General features: G+C 37.0%; 1 protein-coding gene across 7 annotated transcripts in view; it reads left to right on the top strand.

Moving 5' to 3' along the window:
• EPS8 (EGFR pathway substrate 8, signaling adaptor) overlaps positions 1–19,766 on the top strand; it is a 175,711-nt gene that overhangs the window by 132,747 nt on the left and 23,198 nt on the right. For 5 of the 7 annotated variants that reach the window (XM_081821296.1, XM_081821294.1, XM_081821295.1 and 2 more), the window contains 7 exons: positions 328–401; positions 1,686–1,812; positions 3,972–4,060; positions 4,436–4,510; positions 9,577–9,725; positions 12,378–12,561; positions 17,661–17,791. In XM_081821296.1, coding sequence (XP_081677422.1) covers positions 328–401; positions 1,686–1,812; positions 3,972–4,060; positions 4,436–4,510; positions 9,577–9,725; positions 12,378–12,561; positions 17,661–17,791 — 829 coding nt within the window. Of the gene's footprint in view, positions 1–327; positions 402–1,685; positions 1,813–3,971; positions 4,061–4,435; positions 4,511–9,576; positions 9,726–12,377; positions 12,567–12,777; positions 14,811–17,660; positions 17,792–19,766 lie in introns of those variants that run through there. The other 2 variants (XM_081821293.1, XM_081821300.1) reach the window with 2 other exon arrangements.

Here is a 19,766-nt window from a genome sequence, read left to right as displayed (position 1 = left end):
TTCTTTCTTGTACAGGAATTATAGGGTGAGAAGTTAGGGTTGGTTCTACAGGCAGCTGTCGTTGGGAAGAGGGAGAATAGAAGGGGAAGTTACAGGGTAAATCATAAAGGCTAAAGGCAAGCCCGTCAGCCCTGGCCAAGTGCTCCTCAGTTAGTGATGGCAAGGATGCATGTCATTGATGGATGATGAGCAGTTTTCATTTTGTATCCAGTGAAGGTGTTCCCTTTTGCAAATGGCACTCTTTTCTATCCACTTTTCATGTTTCACTACCTAGATTGATCTTGCTTCGGTAACAGGTTGAAAGACTTGTGATTCTTTTTTCTTTAGTTGAGAAACCAAGGCAGTATCATGAGCAGGAAGAAGCACCTGAAATGATGGCGGCCCGAATTGACAGAGACGTGGTAGGTCCAACAGTCCTCTTTAGGCCATTGCCTTCTTTTTAAAGAGGAAAAAAATATCAGCAGGGAAAATGAAGTTGATTTAAATAAAGATGTTTTGTGCAAACTGTATTTTCTCTTTCCATTGGTGGTTATGCCCTTTGAATTATTTCTTTCTTAACTATTTTTGCCTTTATGCCAATATTTAGTTAGTAGGATAGGGCTCTGATAGAAGAACTAGCATATTAACTAGTTTACAAAGGAATCTAAACTGAATTATCAGATTTGGGGGATTTTAACTTTTTTCATAACTTGTAATTCATAATTGAAATGTCTTCTAAATACCTCTTCATGACATTTATTTTTATTAAACAATTTTACAATGCCTGAAAGATAAAAGTTAAGTGGAATTTTTTAAAAGTAGATATGTAAATTTTAATATTTTATAAAGAATAAGGCTGTATTTATTTTTATTAGTCAATAGTAATTTACTTACAGAATGACAATGCCTTCTGATATAATAATAAAATATAATCTCAATGTAATTACTATTTATGTTATACACAATCCTAGCTTATTTGGAAACAAATACAGGAATTTGAAGTTTGGAATTTAATTTTTATATTATACCATTATTTATTATATTTAAAAGTTTACTTAATCCCGGTTTCTAGTCTTTTAAATTAGAAGAATGTCAGGTTTCACACATACTAGAGAAAGTCAGCTAAGACAATCAAAACTGATCCAATAATCCCTGAAAGCATAATTCATCATTAATTCTATTTTACCATGTGGCAACTCTCATTAATGATTATTATTCTAGATTATCTATGTGTTTATTAAGTAATCAGAACATTCTATATACCTTTAATTCCATGAAATAATATTGTTGGTACTTTATTGGCATATTTATTAGAAAACAGAAATGCTCATTCCTCTTCTAACAAGATGTTTCTTAGAATTTTTCCCCTAACTTTATGTGGGAGAACCCTATGAGAAAATTAGAGTAGTTGAAAATAATTAATAATCTGAATAGATATTGTGAATGCTTTCTTTATGGTATTGAAAATAGAACAAGATCAAGCTAAAGAAAAATGTAAATGTCAGACTTTAGCCACGGGTATATGTATATTTAGTTCAATTCTTTTTCTTAGAATTAGTGATAAACTTGAAATTTGCATGTGGGAGGTATTTTTTTCTTTTTTTTTTTTTAACTTTCTGATTTTCCTTTACTGACTAATAGTATTCAGTCGAGGCAAAAATGGTTTTATTTTGTCTTAAATCTTATTCTGTAATTTCTAATTCCAGCAAATATTAAACCACATTTTGGATGACATTGAATTTTTTATCACAAAACTCCAAAAAGCAGCTGAAGCATTTTCTGAGCTTTCTAAAAGGAAGAAAAGTAAGAAAGGTAAAAAGAAAGGACCAGGAGGTAAGTTGGATTTTCTCTTCTTTTTAAGATTTATTTATTTATTTATTTATTTATTTATTTGACAGAGAGAGACACAGTGAGAGCAGGAACACAAGCAGGGGGAGTGGGAGAGGGAGAAGCAGGCTCCCCACTGAGCAGGGAGCCCAATGCAATGCGGGGCTCAATCCCAGGACCCTGGGATCATGACCGAAGGCAGACACTTAACCACTGAGCCACCCAGGCGCCGCTGGATTTTCTTAAACTTCTAAAGACCATTCAGAACTCCAGTGCTAGGCAGAGTTTCTGCCCTTGTGAACTGCTCAGCAAAACTCCATTGACAGTGGGTCAAAGTCCCTTTTCTAGTTTTGGGATAGCACCTGGGAGTTAGGCAGAGACTAAGAAGACCCCAGGGAATGGTCCATTTTGGTTCCAAGTTGGCTATAGTAAGAAAAGATTCTAGGATACTTAACCTAAATCACAGAGACTCTGAGATTCAGCTAACAACCATCTCTGTAGTTTTAATTAGTGACTGTAAAATTAATGTCTGTTAAAGAAAGGCATGGCTCTATTCTTCCCCTATTTTGATTTATTTTATTATAAATATAGAACCTCATTATTTTGTTAAAAGGATTGATTTTTCTCATTAAAATAGTTACAACTATCAATGGATTTGAATTTTTATATCACAGAACTCCCAAAGAATATATTCAGGTCACGTACAAGCTGTTTTGGGGTATGCTGTAGTTAGCTATTTAAAATGGCCTCAAAATGTATAAACTTATAACTGTGGAACAAAATTAAAAGAATAGTGAGTAAATATCCCTTTCATGACACGTGACCTCCCAGTTTTTCTCTTGCTCATGTCTACCTCCTAAGCATGTGACCTGTAGACTTGTCTTCCAGATGTGTACCTCTGGGTGTACGTCACCTCCCTATATTCTGAAATTAAGTATTATTGCATCCTTATGTCTCAAACCACTTATTCCTGCTGTATTCGTTATGAGGGGTGTTCTCTCCTCTTGGTCATCCAGATTCAAGACCACAGGTCTAGTATGACTTCATTCTCTAACTTGCAGCCAACATCGATTTTATTTTTTCAGTGTGTTTTATACCCAGTTGTTTCCCTTTTCATTTTCATAGCTAATGTCTGCTTCAAGCTGTCATCATTTTTTACCTGGCTCTCTAAGTAGTCTTCAAGCCTCCAGTCTTTTATTCTGGGAGGACAGTTGTCGTCATCTAATGTAGTCACTTCATTCTTCTGAACAGCATGTTAATTCCATGTTCTGTTGATTTACTTCTGCTCCTCCCCCCGCCCCTCTGGCAGTCAAGGTCACCCTCAGTCCAACCTTGGTCTGCTTTTCCATTCTCTTGGTTTCTCTGCTTTAGTTTGTTGTTTCACGTACATGCAATTTCCTTTTTCCATGTTTTTTTACTTATACTGCTGTATCCAACTATGACATTTTCTTACCAAATTGCCGTGTAACAGACCTTTCAGATCCCATCTTAAAAGCTACTTTCCCCATGAAACATCTGTTAGGTGTCCATTTTCCCATCTCCCAACCAGGTGCAGTCTCTTTCTACAACATTTCCTTGGTGTATCTTTGTTACTTACCGATTTGGGTTTTCTAAAGATTTTAAGGCCCTTCAGAGCAGGGCTTATAACCCGCACATTTTTATAGTCTTTGTGGTGATAAGCGCAATAATTGGGACATAAAAGGGCTACAGCATAAATCTATGGAATTGGTGAGGAGTCAGTAGAGCCTAAGGGTAGAAGGGTCTATTTCAAATGTTGGATCACCTTAGTTTGTTACAGTGAGTCTAGGAGATGTACTAGAGTAGCTAGGAAGCATGGTATCTGGAATGATCAAATTTTACAGACACAAATGGGGCTTTTTATTTTTTCATTTACTAGATTTTCTTTTTTTTTTTTTTTAAGATTTTATTTATTTATTTGACAGAGAGAGACACAGCGAGAGAGGGAACACAAGCAGGGGGAGTGGGAGAGGGAGAAGCAGGCTTCCCACTGAGCAGGGAGCTCGATGTGGGGCTCAATCCCAGGACCCTGGGATCATTACCTGAGCTGAAGGCAGACACTTAACGACTGAGCCACTCAGGTGCCCCTACTAGATTTTCTGACAGCTTTGCTTTCATCTGTCCCCCTTCCCGTTTATTTCTTTTAGAGGGTGTTTTAACTCTGCGGGCAAAACCTCCCCCTCCTGAGGAGTTTGTTGACTGTTTACAAAAGTTTAAACATGGATTTAACCTTCTGGTAAGTGGAATTTATTTGTGTATAACCAAAAGAAACAAACGAAGGAGATCAAATTCTAGCCAGGAGGTTCCTGATTAAATGAAGAGATAAAATTATTCTTGTAGATTTTTTGGTATGTATGTTTTGATTTGCTTTTAATTAGGACAACAGATAATAAAACCTATGTATCCAAGCAAATTATCAAAAAAGAACAACTCCTAACTTGTTTTTAAACTAAATTCTCTTAATCTGACTTACCTAGGCTGATTCATATATTAAAAGTTAAACTAGTAGTAAAGAACTCTTTCTCTGAGTCTGTATCAGACCTTTATGAGCATCTGTTTTTTGCTTGATTGCATCATAGTAATCTGTTTGTCTGTTTTCTTAATGCTATAGGCCAAACTGAAGTCTCACATCCAGAATCCGAGTGCTGCAGATTTGGTTCATTTTTTATTTACTCCATTAAATATGGTAAGACTGTTAATTTAAGAAAGTAATCACTCTTAGTATGTTTTTCAACCCCAAGTGTCTGTCTGGAGTATCTCGACAGTTTTCCTTCATTACTTTGCATGGATATGATTTCTCTTGGCATCTGTGTCAACATCGAGAATGTGCAATTCGGGAGTTTGAAAGAACCTTAGAAATCATCCTGTTCAAGCACCTTTACTTTATTGCTGAGGAAGCCGATGTCTCTGACAGAGCTAGGAAGATGAAAAGAAATATTTATCAGATGCTAGTGTTTCAGTATATACTAGGATATAATGCAAATGGCTATAATAATGTAAAAGTTTTTCTCTTTCTCCCAAAATAGGCTGGGTGTGAGGAGGTACTGGTACTGGATGGAGGGCTTTGCTCATTTATTTATTTATTCAGAAATACTAATTGAGAGCCTGTTACATGCTTACCATTATTAGTAGCTTATCAGGAATAAAACAGACATAAATTTTTGCCCTCTTGGAACTTATATTTGTAGTATGGAGGGGCAATCAGTAACCTAAATATATGCATAAATAATATATTTTGCTAAAAATAAGTGTTATTTGAAAAAATACAGCAGGGACAGAGAACGGGGAATATTTCAGGTGTATGCTCATGCAAGTGTGCACACGTATGCAAGGTGGAGTATTACCCTTTTTGAATAGGGTTGGTTAAGGTGAGAGGTGTCATTTGAGCAAATGCAGTGAGGAATGAGTCATGTGGATTTCTGAAAGAAGAGAATTCCAGACAGAGAACAGCTATTGTGAGTGCTCTGGGATGATAATTGCAAATTATGTTCTTGGAATAAATAAGTATTGTGACTTGAACAGAATGAGGGAGAGCTTAATTAGGAGATGAAGTCAGCAAAGCAACAGGAGGTCATATTTTGTTGGTCTTTATAAGTGATTATGAAATCTTTTACACTTTTGGAGTGTTTTCAGCACAAAAGGATTGCTCTGGCTAGAATACTTAGAAATCTGGGGGAAGAAGGGACTAGGGTGGTTATTAAAATAATCCAGATCAGAGATTATGGTGTTTGGACTGGGTGACATTAGAAATCGTAAGAAGTTGGATTTTGGGTATAAACCATAGAAGCAACATTTGCCGGTTGATTAGATGTGCTATGCAAGAGCCAAGGGTATCTCCAAAGGTTTTGGCCTAAGAGTGGGGGGATGGAGTAATTATTCATCGAGATGGGGAAGACAATAGGTAAGACAGATTTTTTTGAAGGAAGATAAGGAATTCAGTTTTAGACATGTCAAAATTTTGTTACATCTAGATGGAAAAATTTGGTAGTTGAATATATGAATTTGGAGTTCAGTGGAGAAATCAAAGCTATAGATACATATTTAAGGATCATCTGCATATAGAAGGCATTTAAAGCCATGACATTATCACCAAGGTAGTAATCATCATTGAGGAACAAGGACCGGTTGAGCCTTGCGCAATTCAGTGTTAGGAGAATAGAAAGAACCAACAAAGAAGATTGAGAAGAAGCAGTTAAGTCAGGAGAAGAAACATAAGAATATTATGGTATTCTGGAAGCCAGATGAAGAAAATGTGTCCAAGAGAAGAATTGAGCAACTGTGTCAGATGTCTCTATGGTGGAAGCTGATTTACCTCCATGCCCTTGTTACAGCTGTGTACAGGGGCAAAGAAAGATGATTTATCTTTAAGGAGCTGACTCTGAACTTAAACAGGTAATTTCTGCCTTTGTCCAGTTGGCCTGAATGTTTTCATGTGGCCATACTGAACACCAAAGGAATATAGTCTCCATCTGCGTGCCTGTAGGTTCATCTAAAATGTAGAGGCTTCTCTTTCTAGAAGGAAGAAGAGAGCGGACACTAGGGAGCAATTAGTAGTCTTTAGCATGCTCACTCTGTGTCAGGTGGAGTGATATCCACATAATACATTTTTCCCCCCAGAAAACTCCCTTCTCATACATGTATATTTGTACAAAAGGTATAATTTTTAAAGCTAACAAAAGGGTGTGTTGGGAACAATTCCCTTTGTGAAGGAGTTGGATGTTCCTATGAGTTTATCCAGCAAAAGGTTATACCTCTTGTGCCGGAGGCCAGGATCCAAGATACACATCTTCATTTTCAAGATTTTCAGTATGCAGCTATGTTCTTTCCTTATGTGGTATGGTAATATACCTCCCTTCACATTATATATTTCTTATATCTGCAAATGGTGTAGTAGCAACTTGTCTAGGCTGACGTTACATCCAACCATCTTGTCCTACGGGGCAGTTGGGAGAACTCACTGGAATATTAAAGAGTACACAACAAAAAAGTGCAGGGGTTTGGGAAAAGCATGTGACAGAAAGCAGATGGAGCAATTGTCGCCCTCCCATACAGACAGATCTGAAAAGAGAGTAGGCTACAAATCACCCTTTTCTAGAATTTCACCAGTTAGATGGGTCATTCTGGTTTTTGTGGGAGGACAAGTGAGTGAGGAGTGGAAAGGAGGTGGAGTCTCTTTTAAATACTTCGAGGAGGACAGACTTTCCTCCTTTGTGGGCTAAGGCAGGCATGGGTGGAGTGTTTGTGAATGGCTGTCCCTGTCAGAAGAGCAAATGATCACTTTGTGGGATGACAGTGGCAATAATGATAATTGTTAGTAATGTGTGATTATCCTGTGTCTTATTTCTGTTATTGTTTTTTTTAAAGACTAGACGAAGCAGATAAATTTCGTTATTTTGGTTGAGGGCATATGAACACTATGGTTTGAGTACTCTAATATTTATCAAAAATGGGGCAAATTCAAATGCATTTCCCATAGGTTTTACTTGATTATCAAAAAAAAAAAAAAAGAGAAAAAGAAAGTGCAAGTAACAAAAAGGGATAATAAATCTCCTTCTTTCCCTAAGGGCAAATAGACAGGACCTGAAGTAGAATATGAAATGAATATTGCTTTACAAACATAGGAAAGTAACATTATTAACATAGGTGTCAGAACTGGGCAATAAGAGATTAGAAGATGAAAGTCCAAGACTACATCAATAATTTATGAATGCTTCCAGATGTTGTTGCTCTATATATAGAACATCAGATTTCTACTTGTCTAGTTATTGTTGAATAATCCTTGCTTTATAAGCTCTTTTAAAAATTAAATCAAGGCCATTCATATGCAAAGAAGCCCATAGAATCTCATTAACAAAATTTATATTCCTTATTCTTTAACACATTTGATACTGTCTTGGTTTGAATATTAGGAAGTGTTGACTCTAAAAGAGTTTTTGCCATCTCCTCATTCTTGGCATACTCTTTCACAGATTATAAGTAGATATGTAGATATGTAGTCGTTACATGAAAGAGAACTATAAAATAATGGGACTGGTTTCCCTCACATGTAGAAAGTAGCCTTTGTGATCAAGCTATGTATCTGAAAATAGGATTCATTTTATCTTTTTTTTTCCATCAAAAATGACTCCTTCTTCATGGTCTCTCCAATCAGAATATGTTTGTTACTCCTTTTAATGTTCTGCCTACAGGGCCCCAGACATATTACTTGGACAAGAAACATGGGAAGGAACATTTATTTAGGGCCTACGACCAGCCACACAAAATTTAGTGGCTTTAAACCTTGCAAGACCCGCCCTCTGCCCTCAGCCTCTCCACACACAAGCACACCCACAGCAACCATACATGCATACGTGCTTAACATCCGTTCTTGAGAGGGAACTATGTCTTACAGCTTTTTATTGACATTTCTTCTCTTTCATTCCCAAAGATTTTAAAGTTCCTCTACTCCTAGATTTTACTCCTTTACTTTTCCCTCTTAATCATTCCTACATATTTACCAGAAGTGCTTATAGGGCTTGAAAGTAAGAAAATTACTGTACCAGGCAGGGTAAATTTTGTTCTCAAGTAAGAGTCAGCCTCCCTCCTTACTTCTCATCTTTTCTTTCACTGATTCTCAGTCATCCCTCTAACACTGTGTCTTCTGCAATTGACTTGGTCCAAGTCCTCACAGGAGGGAAAACTGAAAAATAAGCCATAAGTTAAAATGTAATGTGTTACTTATATGCATAAATTGTTCTGGGGACACTGAGGTGCCTTGGAGCTATGCTTTGGGATTAAGGAGGGCTTCTTGGAAGAGGTGGTACCGGAGTAGAGTTCTGAGTGATAAAGGAAGGGCCTCTTGGGGAACTGGGAAGCAGCACGTGCAGATACACAGAGGCATACAACAGCATAGCATGCTCAGAGCACTTGGATGACTGGGGAGAAACTGAGAAACTGACTCTTGGTCTGGAGCCATTCAAAAAAAAAATCCCTTTTTTCTTGTGCCATATCTCTGGGAAGGTGAGATTTTTATAAAAGGGCTCTGGTTTCTGCTCTAGGAGATAACTACCATTCTTTAGCCAGGAAAAAGCCTCTGAGAAGTCCATTTGGAGCAGTTTCCGGACATACACTTATCAACCTTTTGTTTATCAGAGAGGTGCACCTGTTTATTTGTTTCTGCTAATCATTAAATTATCCATTTGAAATCAGGACAATTTCCTAGAATTAAATCCTGGGGAAAAATACCATAGATTCAGAGTACCAGTTCTCATTCTTCTCTCACTTTTCTCTCTGGATCCTTTTATTTTTGTATGTCTTTATAGGCACAGCCATGGACTGTTAAGTTGAGCCTTATTTCTCTCTGTAGTATTCATTTATAGAACCATACTTTTCAAGTTTGGGATAATAGATTTGCCAGGAAAGATACATGTACTTTTTTTTTTTTTTTAAGCAAAAAGCAGAGATAGTTAAACAACCTGACTGAGAATTCTTTGGATAGCCATTAGTATTTTCCAGGGAAAATACGGTCATATGCAACCAATAGATCCTGTGAAAGTTGTTAAGCTACTAACTTTTCATTCTAGATTATTAGTCACCTTTGGGCTGGGTAGGTTGACTTAATAAGCTGTTTTTCATTCAGTAAGTAGTACACTGCACCACATCAAAATCTGAGTATATAAAAACAGTGCTTGTTTTGGCATGGATTTTACATATTTTGAAAATATACAAGTAATCATCATCTTCTTGCTAAAAAATGATTTATTGTCATTTTAGGTGGTGCAGGCAACAGGAGGTCCTGAACTAGCCAGTTCAGTACTCAGCCCCCTATTGACTAAGGACACAATTGAGTTCTTAAATTATACTGTCAACAATGATGAAAGACAGCTGTGGATGTCACTGGGCGAAACGTGGATGAAAGCCAGGTAGATGTATATGAGTTTAATACCTGTAATACTTCAAGTATTGTTCTTTGTTATTACAGGAATCTAACAAGATGTTTATTTTTAGCCTTCTGCGTATGAAAGACTAAGCATTACAGGTGAAAAAGCCTAAACCCTTAAAAAGCCAGTCTAGTGGGGAAGCTATAAAATGTAAGGCATATTAACTGTCCGGAGTGACTTATAAACTGCTGTTGTTTGGTAAGGGAGAGCCATCAGGAAGAGGATTTGAAGAGGGGGGTAGTTAGCTTTCAAAGAAGAGCTGGCATTTAAAATCAATAGATAATAAGAGTAGTATATTATGTAATATATATGTACACACTATACAGATAGTGTTCGCCAGGCACCCTTCTATGAACTTTATATAAGTACTGTTGTTATCCCTATTTTACAGATAACAAAACTGAGGCCTAGAGTGGTTAAGTAATTTGCTCAAAGCCATATAACTCTTAAGTGGCAGATCTGCAATTTGTACCTGGCAATTTGGCTCTGGAGTTGATGTTCATAATTATTTTGCTATGCTGCCTTTCAACTGGATGAGTAGGATTTCCACAAATACATAGGTGGGAAGGGGCCTTCCTAATAGAGAAGCATGAATGAGGGCATGAAGTAGGAAGTCAAGAGAATGGAGACTGAATATGGGTTTAGCTGGTATATAGACTTTGGATAGCAGGTGCTTGTGGGGAAGGGGGCGAGGAGGGATGGTGTTAAATGAGGCACATGGAAATAAGCAGGTGGGCTCTGAAGGCTCCCACTGCCATGCTAAAGAGTTGGAGAAGATTCTATAGGCTGTGGAGAACCAATAGCTGTGTGAATAGGAGTGTGACATAATCACATCTGCATTTTAGAAAGATCAGTCTGCTAGTTGAGCCTAGCAAGGACAAGGACCAAAGTGAGGCCAGGAGGCCCCTTGGGATGCTGATGCTAGTGTAGAGATTCCTTAGTAAGCAACATTCCCTGGGTCTGGAACAGTAGTAGTGGGAATGGAAAGGAGGAGGGGATCATTTTAAAAATCGTATTTTTGTCAGTAGTGATTGTGGAAGACAAATCATTTACATTGCCTCATTTAACATTGCAGTGTTAAAGTTTCCTAGGCAAGGCAAAAAAATATTTATCATTTTATGGTATGTGAATAAATAATTTTTGCCTTCCTAACCATGGCCCAAATCATTTTTTTCTCTCACTACTTAGAGTGAGTCATTCAGTGTGGTCACTTAGACGCTTTTCTTCCTAATGCTTTTGAATGGGCTAGCCTAAAAGTAATGGATCAGTTCATAATTTTTTTCCTCCTCCTTTTCTTCTATTGAAACACATATAAACGGTGTTTATATATAAAATATAAAACTTACATTTTGGACTTAGGCAACAGCTTGTGTTGGGATATGGTTTACATATTGAATGGTTTACCAAGCAAAAAATTATTTAAAAGCCCTGTAGTTGTTGTTTTTATTTTGAAAACAATATTTAAATTTATTTATATACTAATATAACCTACTGTATCATGCTATTTATATATTGTAGTTGGTTAAATAGATTTCTTAAATCTATTAGATTTTCATAGTTTATAGTCTTATGATAAGCCTAGGTGGGATCTTTTAGTATTTTCCCATGAAACTTACTAAATTCATCAGATCTCCTAGTACAAAAATAGCTCAGACTTTCTAATTTCTTGATTTTGGGTCCTACCTCAAAATGAGAAAATGAATGACCATTGGAAAAACTACATCAAAAGGAAATATATCGTTAGCTCTTGACAAGAGAAAAGGTAATTTTTTTAGATCCTAATTGTTAAGAGTATTAGGAAATGAATATACTGATTTAAAAATTCATAAAGATAAAAAGATCATGAAGGTACATAATAATCTGAATAAAAATACTTATTTCATCATAGTAGAAATATAACCTGAAGAATTAATCTTTCACTCGTGAAAGATAAAACAACATAGTATAGCAGAGATGAAGCTATAATTTCTGTCCCAGTTATTTTTGTGGTTCATGAATGATTAGGAGCTTGTAGAAATAAGCCTCGCTTAGAGTCATTAAATAATGAACGGGTAATGATTATGATTCCAGATTAGTCCTAACTTGATTTTACTGATTAAAAGCTCACTGATAAATTTAATTTATAAAATTGGTAATGTTTCATTTAGGGGACTTTGTAACTTAAAAAAATCATAAATGTTAAGAACATTCTCTGTTGTTTCTCTTTTGAAAGATATATCTGATACCAGGAGGGTTCATACCGAGGGAGGGGAAGGAAGGGAAAGATAAGAATCTGAAACTACTTTAGATACAGGAGAAGTTCGTGTTCTAAATACTTGTAACACTTCTAGCCTCATGCTCCTTTTCCAAATTTTCAAAACCTATATCCATGTTACATAACTGAATTAATGGAGAATTGAGGCAGTGTACTGAAAACAGATCATGAAGCAGGATTCAATCTTCCTTTCATTTTGTTGGCATTACAGACTAGTATAAGCATGTTCACTTTCCCTTTTTGAAGAGAGAGAGGGCAGATGAGGTATGCTTTGTTTCTGTTTGTTGTTATCTGTTTTTATTTTTTGTGGCTAACCTTATTGAAAGTAATTTTGAACATGGATACATTTCTTAATTTTGTGCCTTACTGTCCGTCTACAGAGCAGAATGGCCAAAAGAGCAGTTCATCCCACCATATGTCCCGCGGTTCCGCAACGGTTGGGAGCCTCCCATGCTCAGCTTCATGGGCGCACCGATGGAACAAGATCTTTATCAGTTGGCTGAGTCTGTGGCAAATGTAGCAGAACATCAGCGCAAACAGGAGACAAAAAGATTATCCACAGAGGTAAAGTTGTTTAGCATCACTTTTTTTTTTTAAAGATTTTATTTATTTATTTGAGAGAGAGAGAGACTGAGAGAGAGAGAGAGCATGAAAGGGGGGAGGGTCGGAGGGAGAAGCAGACTCCCCGCCAAGCAGGGAGCCCGATGCGGGACTCGATCCCGGGACTCCAGGATCATGACCTGAGCCGAAGGCAGTCACCCAACCAACTGAGCCACCCAGGCGCCCTAGCATCACTTTTTGTAGAAAGTGCAATAACCTGTGCATTCTCTTGTAATTCTGATTGTGAGTTCTCATTTTATTGATCTGAAGATTGTTCTGGAACCAATGACTATATGTCCTGCTGCCCTTGGTTACCTCTCACCTCTTTGTCATTGCCGTGACAGTTGCTTTGTTTCCCTGTGAAGTCTAACGCCAGCCTTAGAGTCCTGTTAGCACTCACCCCTACCCACCTGCTAGTGTTCCCTGAGCCTTGGTGATCCCGTTTCAATTTGTGAGTGCCTGCTTTCTCCCCCTGTCAGAGAATTGCCCCACTGCTGCTTGGCTTGTTCTTTCTGTTCTTCTCTCCATCGTCAGACCCTTAAGACAGCTCCCTGAACCTAGGTCCCTGAAGCCTGTCCCAAGCAGCTCTCCCAAATGTCCCATGTCTTCCCTCCTTCCTCCTTCCTTCCTGCCCTCCTTTCCTCCTTCCTTCTACCTAGTTCTAAACCCCGAAACCTTCTCAGCCTGGCTAGAAGGCCAGAGTGTCTTCTGGACTCAGTCCCCGGGCTCAAATGATCATTTATAACCCTAATACACCCTGAGGAGATCACAAAATTTATTGTGCCTTTTAAGTATTTAGTAAGCTTTAGAGTATAACCTATTTGGGGAGCAAATTGAGAGATTGAAATTGGGTAAGTTATCTCTGCACATTTCTTAAAAATGATTTTCCTGTGACTCTTTCTTGTTCTGTCAGAAAAGAAAATCAAACATTGCTTAAAGCTGAACCAAACCAAATAGAAGGATCAGAACCCAAGGAATCAGATGAATGAGGTCTAGTTTGGAGAAGAAACAGTAAATGATGACTAGATCCTCCTTGAAGTCCAGTTCATTTCCTTTATTTAATTCCATAGATTAATTTTCTCAGAGTGCTGTGGGTATTTATAATATAGCAAACATGATATGAAGGAATGATTAACAAACCAGAGTAAATCTTCACTTTTAAGGAAAAACACATAAATTAATTTTTTAAAAATCAGTCCCTTGGACAGTAACCATAATATAGAAGATTGGTTAAATTTTGAAACTTCAGAAATAAAGCAAATACACTGCTTTGAAGACAAATATTTTTTTCTAATGTAATTGTTTTTTCCTCTGGCACATCGAAGGGTAGAGTCTCTAACTGCTGTCCCTTCTAAGTGATTAAGACAATGACCTCAGAGCCTTTGCATTGGTTGGCAGTCCCTCTCCAGACCTCAGCAGTGTGGATTTTATAGTTCAGACCTCAGCACTGTGGATTTCCTTTACTCATAGAGGGCAACTTTTTTAGAGGAAAAAAGATGTAATTGAACATGAAATTATGACACACTTGTTGCTATAGTTACAGCCGACTATTTTCAAATCACAGAAATTTCTAGCTTACAGTCTTTGTATCTTAAATAAGAAAATAGATCCACTTAATGTATTGCCTCAGAAATTCACTTCCGTGGGTTCTTTTTCAAAAACTTGCATATTTAAAGAGAGAGTCATGTGTTCTGGGCTTCCAGTGTGAAAGTTGTCTACTCTCATGGAAGAAGTAATTTTAAAGGAAGAATTATTGAGACTCTTTCCTTGTGATGAGTTATCACTTTCCTGTTGTAAACTGTTTTCCATTTTATGGCTTACGTACTTATCCAGAGGTGTAAAAAAATGAAATGAAAAGGACCTGCTAGCTGTTTTAGGGGATTTTTATGCCATAAGGTTTTGTTGGAAAAGAGGCCAACTAATGGTGATTTAAAATGCATAAAAAATGCAATCATCCCCAGAAGAGGAACTTTATTATACTTTATTGCTACTAAAATAAATACACTCAGGACAAGACTTGGATGATTCAGGATCTGGTGGTTTTGTGTAGAATCGAAAGGCTTGGGTGACGTGGGGTGTCAAACATGGGTGGCAATACTCAACTTTTTTACTTCCTCTGAACCAGCAGCAAGCAGCCCTAAACAAGCTTGTGTAGTCATCACAGGTAGACATACGTCATCATTTCTCTCCTCCCTTGCAATATTTCTAGTCACTCTCAGGACCCAGTGATCCCATGCTGACTGACCTCACTTGGTTCTGTTCAGAGTTAGCCAAAGGTGAGGGTGATTCTAACACCCTCTTTATAAAACATTGCCTAATCATCTAGTGCCTCTCCTCTCAACTAGGAAATGATAAACTGAATTAATTAAGCTACTTATTTGTCTTTTTTAAAAGGATTTTATTTATTTATTTGAGAGAGAGAAAGTGAGCACAAGCGGGGGTGGGTGGAGCAGCAGAGGGAGAGGGAGAAGCAGACTCCCCGCTGAGCAGGGGGCCCGATGCGAGGCTGGATCCCAGAATCCTGGGATCATGACCTGAGCTGAAGGCAAATGCTTAACAGACTGAGCCACCCAGGCACCCCCTTATTTGTCATTTTTAATTTCAGCTTTATTGAGGTATAATTGACAAAATTGTAAGATATTTAAGGTGTTCATCTGGTGATTTGATATGCATTGCAAGAGGATCCCCCCCCAATCTAGTTAATTAGCACATTGACACATCTGTCACCTCACATACTTATCTTTTTTTCTTTTGTTGAGAACATTGAAGTTCTATTAGCAAATTGTAATTACACAATACAGTGTTATCAGCTGTACTCACCATGTTTTACATTAGATCCTCAGACCTTATTCATTTATAGCTGAAAGTTTGTACCCTTTTACCAACTTCTTCTGATTTCCCCCAGCTCTTGGCAACCACTTTTCTACTCTGTTTCTATGAGTTCAACTTTTTTTTTTTTTTTGGATTTCACATGTGAGTGATACCATGCAGTATTGTTCTTTTCCTCTTTGGCTTATTTCACTTAGCAGAATGCTTTCAGAGTCCATCTGTGTTGTTGCAAATAACAAGATTGCTTCTTTCTCATAGCTGAATAATATTCCGTTGTATATTTATACCATATCTTTACCCATTCATATGTTGATGGGCACTTATCTTGTTTCCGTATTGTGAACAAGGCTGCAGTGAACATGGAGATGCAGATATCTCTTCAAGATCCTAATTTCATTTCTTTTACTATTATACCCAGTAGCAGGACTGCTGAATAGTATGGTAGTTCTATTTCTAATTTTTGGGGGAACCTCCATACTGTTTTTTTTTTTTTTTAAGATTTTATGCATTTATTTTGAGAGAGAGAGAGCTTGTGTGAGCTGAGTGTTGGGGACAGAAGCAGACAGAGAGAGAATCCCAAGGAGACTCCCTACTGAGCACAGAGCCGGACACAGGCTCAATCTCATGACGAGGAGATCATGACCTGAGCTGAAATCAAAAGTTGGACGCTTAACCGACTGAGTCCCCCAGGCAATCTCCTCCATACAGTTTTCCATAGCAGCTGCACCAATTTACATTCCTGCCAACAGTGTACAAGGGTTTCCTTTTTTTCCCACATCCTCACCAACACTTGTTATCTCTTGTCTTTTTGATGATAGCCATCCCAACAGGTGTGAGGTGACAACTCATTGTGATTTTGATTTACATTTCCTTGATGATTAGGGATGTTGAGCACCTTTTCATGTACCCGTTGGCCATTTGTATGTCTTCTCTGGAAAGATGGCTATTCAGTTGCTTTGCCCATTTTTTAACTGGATGGATTTTTTGTTTGTTTGTTTTTTCCTCTTGAGCTATATGAGTTCTTCATATATTTTGGATTTTTAGTCCTTATCAGATATATGATTTGCAAATATTTTCTCCCATTTTATAGTTGCCTTTTCATTTTGTTGATGATTTAAGCTAAGGTATTTAAATGGTGAAAACTGTTTCTTTGCATTTGTGTGTTAAGCATATTCTAAAGGAGTAATATAGTGTGGGTATTTTGACATCCACACTAGTCCATTGGAGAAACCTCACCTATACCATCAGTGTTTAAACATATCCCTACTCCTGCCAACTCTGTCATTAGGATGAACTATAGTAAACATGTATCTAAGACTTTTCTAAAACATTTCCAGTTTCAAATATTTTGCTCTAATGAGTTCATAAGCAATTTAAATAGCCAAGGACTTCCAGTACTTCATGGTCTATTGTGCCTCCTCCATACTTGATTACATATAAGGAAACAGCATAAAATCTTTACATGAATGGGTTGTTTGTTTTTTTTTTTTTTTGTCTCTGTTTCTTATTTTCCCCATAGCTTTGAAACCATGTGCTCACTGGGGCCCGTAGACCTCAGTTCCCCCTCCTGGTAGCACCCAGTGGGCTCATGTTGGAATTGGGTAACTACAAAAAAGAATTACTTCAGCATTGTCTTATCCTGTATTGATTGTCAAGATTAATGTGTTTCTGTCTTTCTGTATTTCCTTCTGTCTTTCTGTATTTCCCTCAACAGTAAATCTGATAATAGTAGCTGCCATTTTTAAAAAATAAAAAAAATAGGGTCTGTGTATCTTTAAAAAATGAAATGTAGTATAATTTTAATGCAGGGTTTAGATGATTTTCATGTGGTATTATTTACTTTGCTAGAGTGGTAAGGGTCTGTTCCTTAAACACAGAGAGCGAGGGGGAAGAGTTTTATTGTTGTTTTTAAACCAGTTTTATTTTATGTAAGCCATTAAAGTCTACCTACTACCAAAATCACTTATTACTGAAATTCCTGAGGAAAGAATTTGTTGCTTGTATACCCACTTATTTTCAGAATTACAATTTAGCTTTGGTACTAATGACTTTTCCTGTTATAAATAGGTCTTTGACCAAAATATATCACCCCCTTTTCATAACTTGTTAATAATGGTCAAACACTTGAAATTGAGAAACTGATCACAATATAGTGGAAGGTTTTGTTGACTGATATTAGTGGTCATTCCAATAGCCTTAGCGACTCTTTAATCTCTCTTCCCTCTGTCTTTCAGCAGTCCAGTGTATCAGAGTATCCTCCAGCTGATGGGTATGCATTCAATAACATGTACACAAGAGGGCCCCATCCGGACCAAGGGGAAGCGGTTGTGGCTTTTAAGCCAACTCCTAATCGCCACGTAGATAGGTAACATTTCACGGGCACCACTTGGAGAGCTGCGGATAACTGTCTCTGATTTAGTGCAAATAGAGGTCCCGGTGTCTGCATTGTTCACTACTTCTTTAAACTTTCCATCTGTTAATTGTTTCAGTTGTTCCTTTATAGAATTGGCTTTAATAAACAAAGCCTCTATTCTATAATTCTTACTGGAAAACCTCCAGCCTATAACTCTAATTTAGTGCAAATGCCTTTGGATGACTTTCCCTTTTCAAAAAGATGGTCTGACAAAATCTGAATTAAGAAAGAAGAATTGTTTTTGAAACTCTCCGTTAGTTTATACCAGATGGTCTCTAAGGATCTTTCTAGCTCTGTAACTTTTAAAGGAAACAATTTCCATCATTCTCTCCCCCAACAAAAACAAATCTTCCTTTAGATAGACCTATTTCTAAGTATAAACTAAATATTTAGAAGGAGTCAGTGCCTTATTTGCCATTCTTGCCATTTCATCTTATTATATTGTATTTTTACTTTCCAGTTTTATATTTCATTTATTTTCCCATAGTTTCACTCTTGAAAAAAATTCAGTGTGGGCAAAGATGGAGAATTGAGATGGAGGAGAAATAAAGGCACTGGAGTAGGTTCACCTCTTCAGTCTTGTTTACCAGCCTCAGCTAATGAGGTTGACATTGTGGCCAACCCATCTACAAAAGAGAAAGAACAGGAAGTGAAAAAAAAAAATATGGGAGAATGGTCATTCAGATGAAGTGGGGTAGAGAACTTGCCCTGCTACCTTCCTACCTCAAAGCCTCACTCACCATGAATGTTGCATTCCCTTTCCTTCTTCTCATTATACCTTTTTCTTAATAGAATCTAAAGAAGATGGGATTTAAAATGTTTGATTTTTGTTAGGAATGATAATGGAGGTAGTACTTAAGTAACTGGTGTGGAAATTTTACAGATATTACCCTAAGGACACCAGTAACATATTAGATTGAGTATAAAGTCAGCAATGAATAATACATTTTGAAAATGCCAACATATGAAGGAAGTTTTAATTATAGATTCAATTTTTAGTAGATAATACATGAAAATTATTTTTGAAGTTTAAAAATTATTTCATTGAAATTCTTCTTGACTAACTTACTACTCATCCTGATATTTTCCTTTTCTTCTTTGGAATTTGCTTTTATAATTATTTTTATTACCCTAAACTCTGTTACATCCCTGGAATGCAGTAAACGCCATGCAAAGTATAGGCATTCTTTAGTGAAACTTACCATGCCATTAGGTAAACCACCTGTTGAATTTAGAGCCCTCACCTTTGAGGGATTATAGTTTACTGGTATCCAAAAGCAGTTTGTGTTTTAGAGTTGTCTCCAATCACTGCAGACTCCACGTCAGCTCTCTATCAAGTGCATATTTATTACTCCAAAGCCATACATTTTGATACATTATAGATCTCTTAAGAAACTTTCATGTATCTGAAAAATTACAAAGTATGATTTTCAGATTGATTACTGTGGTCAGTATCATAGCTAAATTTAATCTGTAGTGGACAAGAAATTGTAAACCATGAAGATTTGTAGATTCTAAAGCACTTTACAAAGTGCATGCTGGGCAGTCACCTCTGAGACACTCAAGATAACAAAGACTTCAAGAACTACAGCAAACTTTTCTTTTTAACTTGCTGGTTCAGATACACAGTGGCAGAGAGTTACTCTATCTTTTGTTATAGTGTACTCAACTCTCTATTATTAATAGTGATTGTTTTCTAGATCACGGAAGGGGGGAACTTGAGGGGAAGGAAGAAAGGACACTGAAATTACTGCTTTTCTGACTTTTGAAGTGGTTGAACTCCCCCCCCCCCCCCGCAAATGAAATCTAAGTAGAATGTAAACATATAAACTAGGGAATAGGGGTGGGAAGCCCATGGAACAGTTTTTAAATTATTATTACTATACAATAATTATTTGGCTATAATGTTACTTTTCTCACTTTTTCT

This window comes from Leptonychotes weddellii, chromosome 5, assembly GCF_054177405.1.
Source record: "Leptonychotes weddellii isolate Sample4059 chromosome 5, ASM5417740v2, whole genome shotgun sequence".
Taxonomy (NCBI): Eukaryota; Metazoa; Chordata; class Mammalia; order Carnivora; family Phocidae; genus Leptonychotes; species Leptonychotes weddellii.
This window is presented reverse-complemented; position numbering and strand designations above follow the sequence as displayed.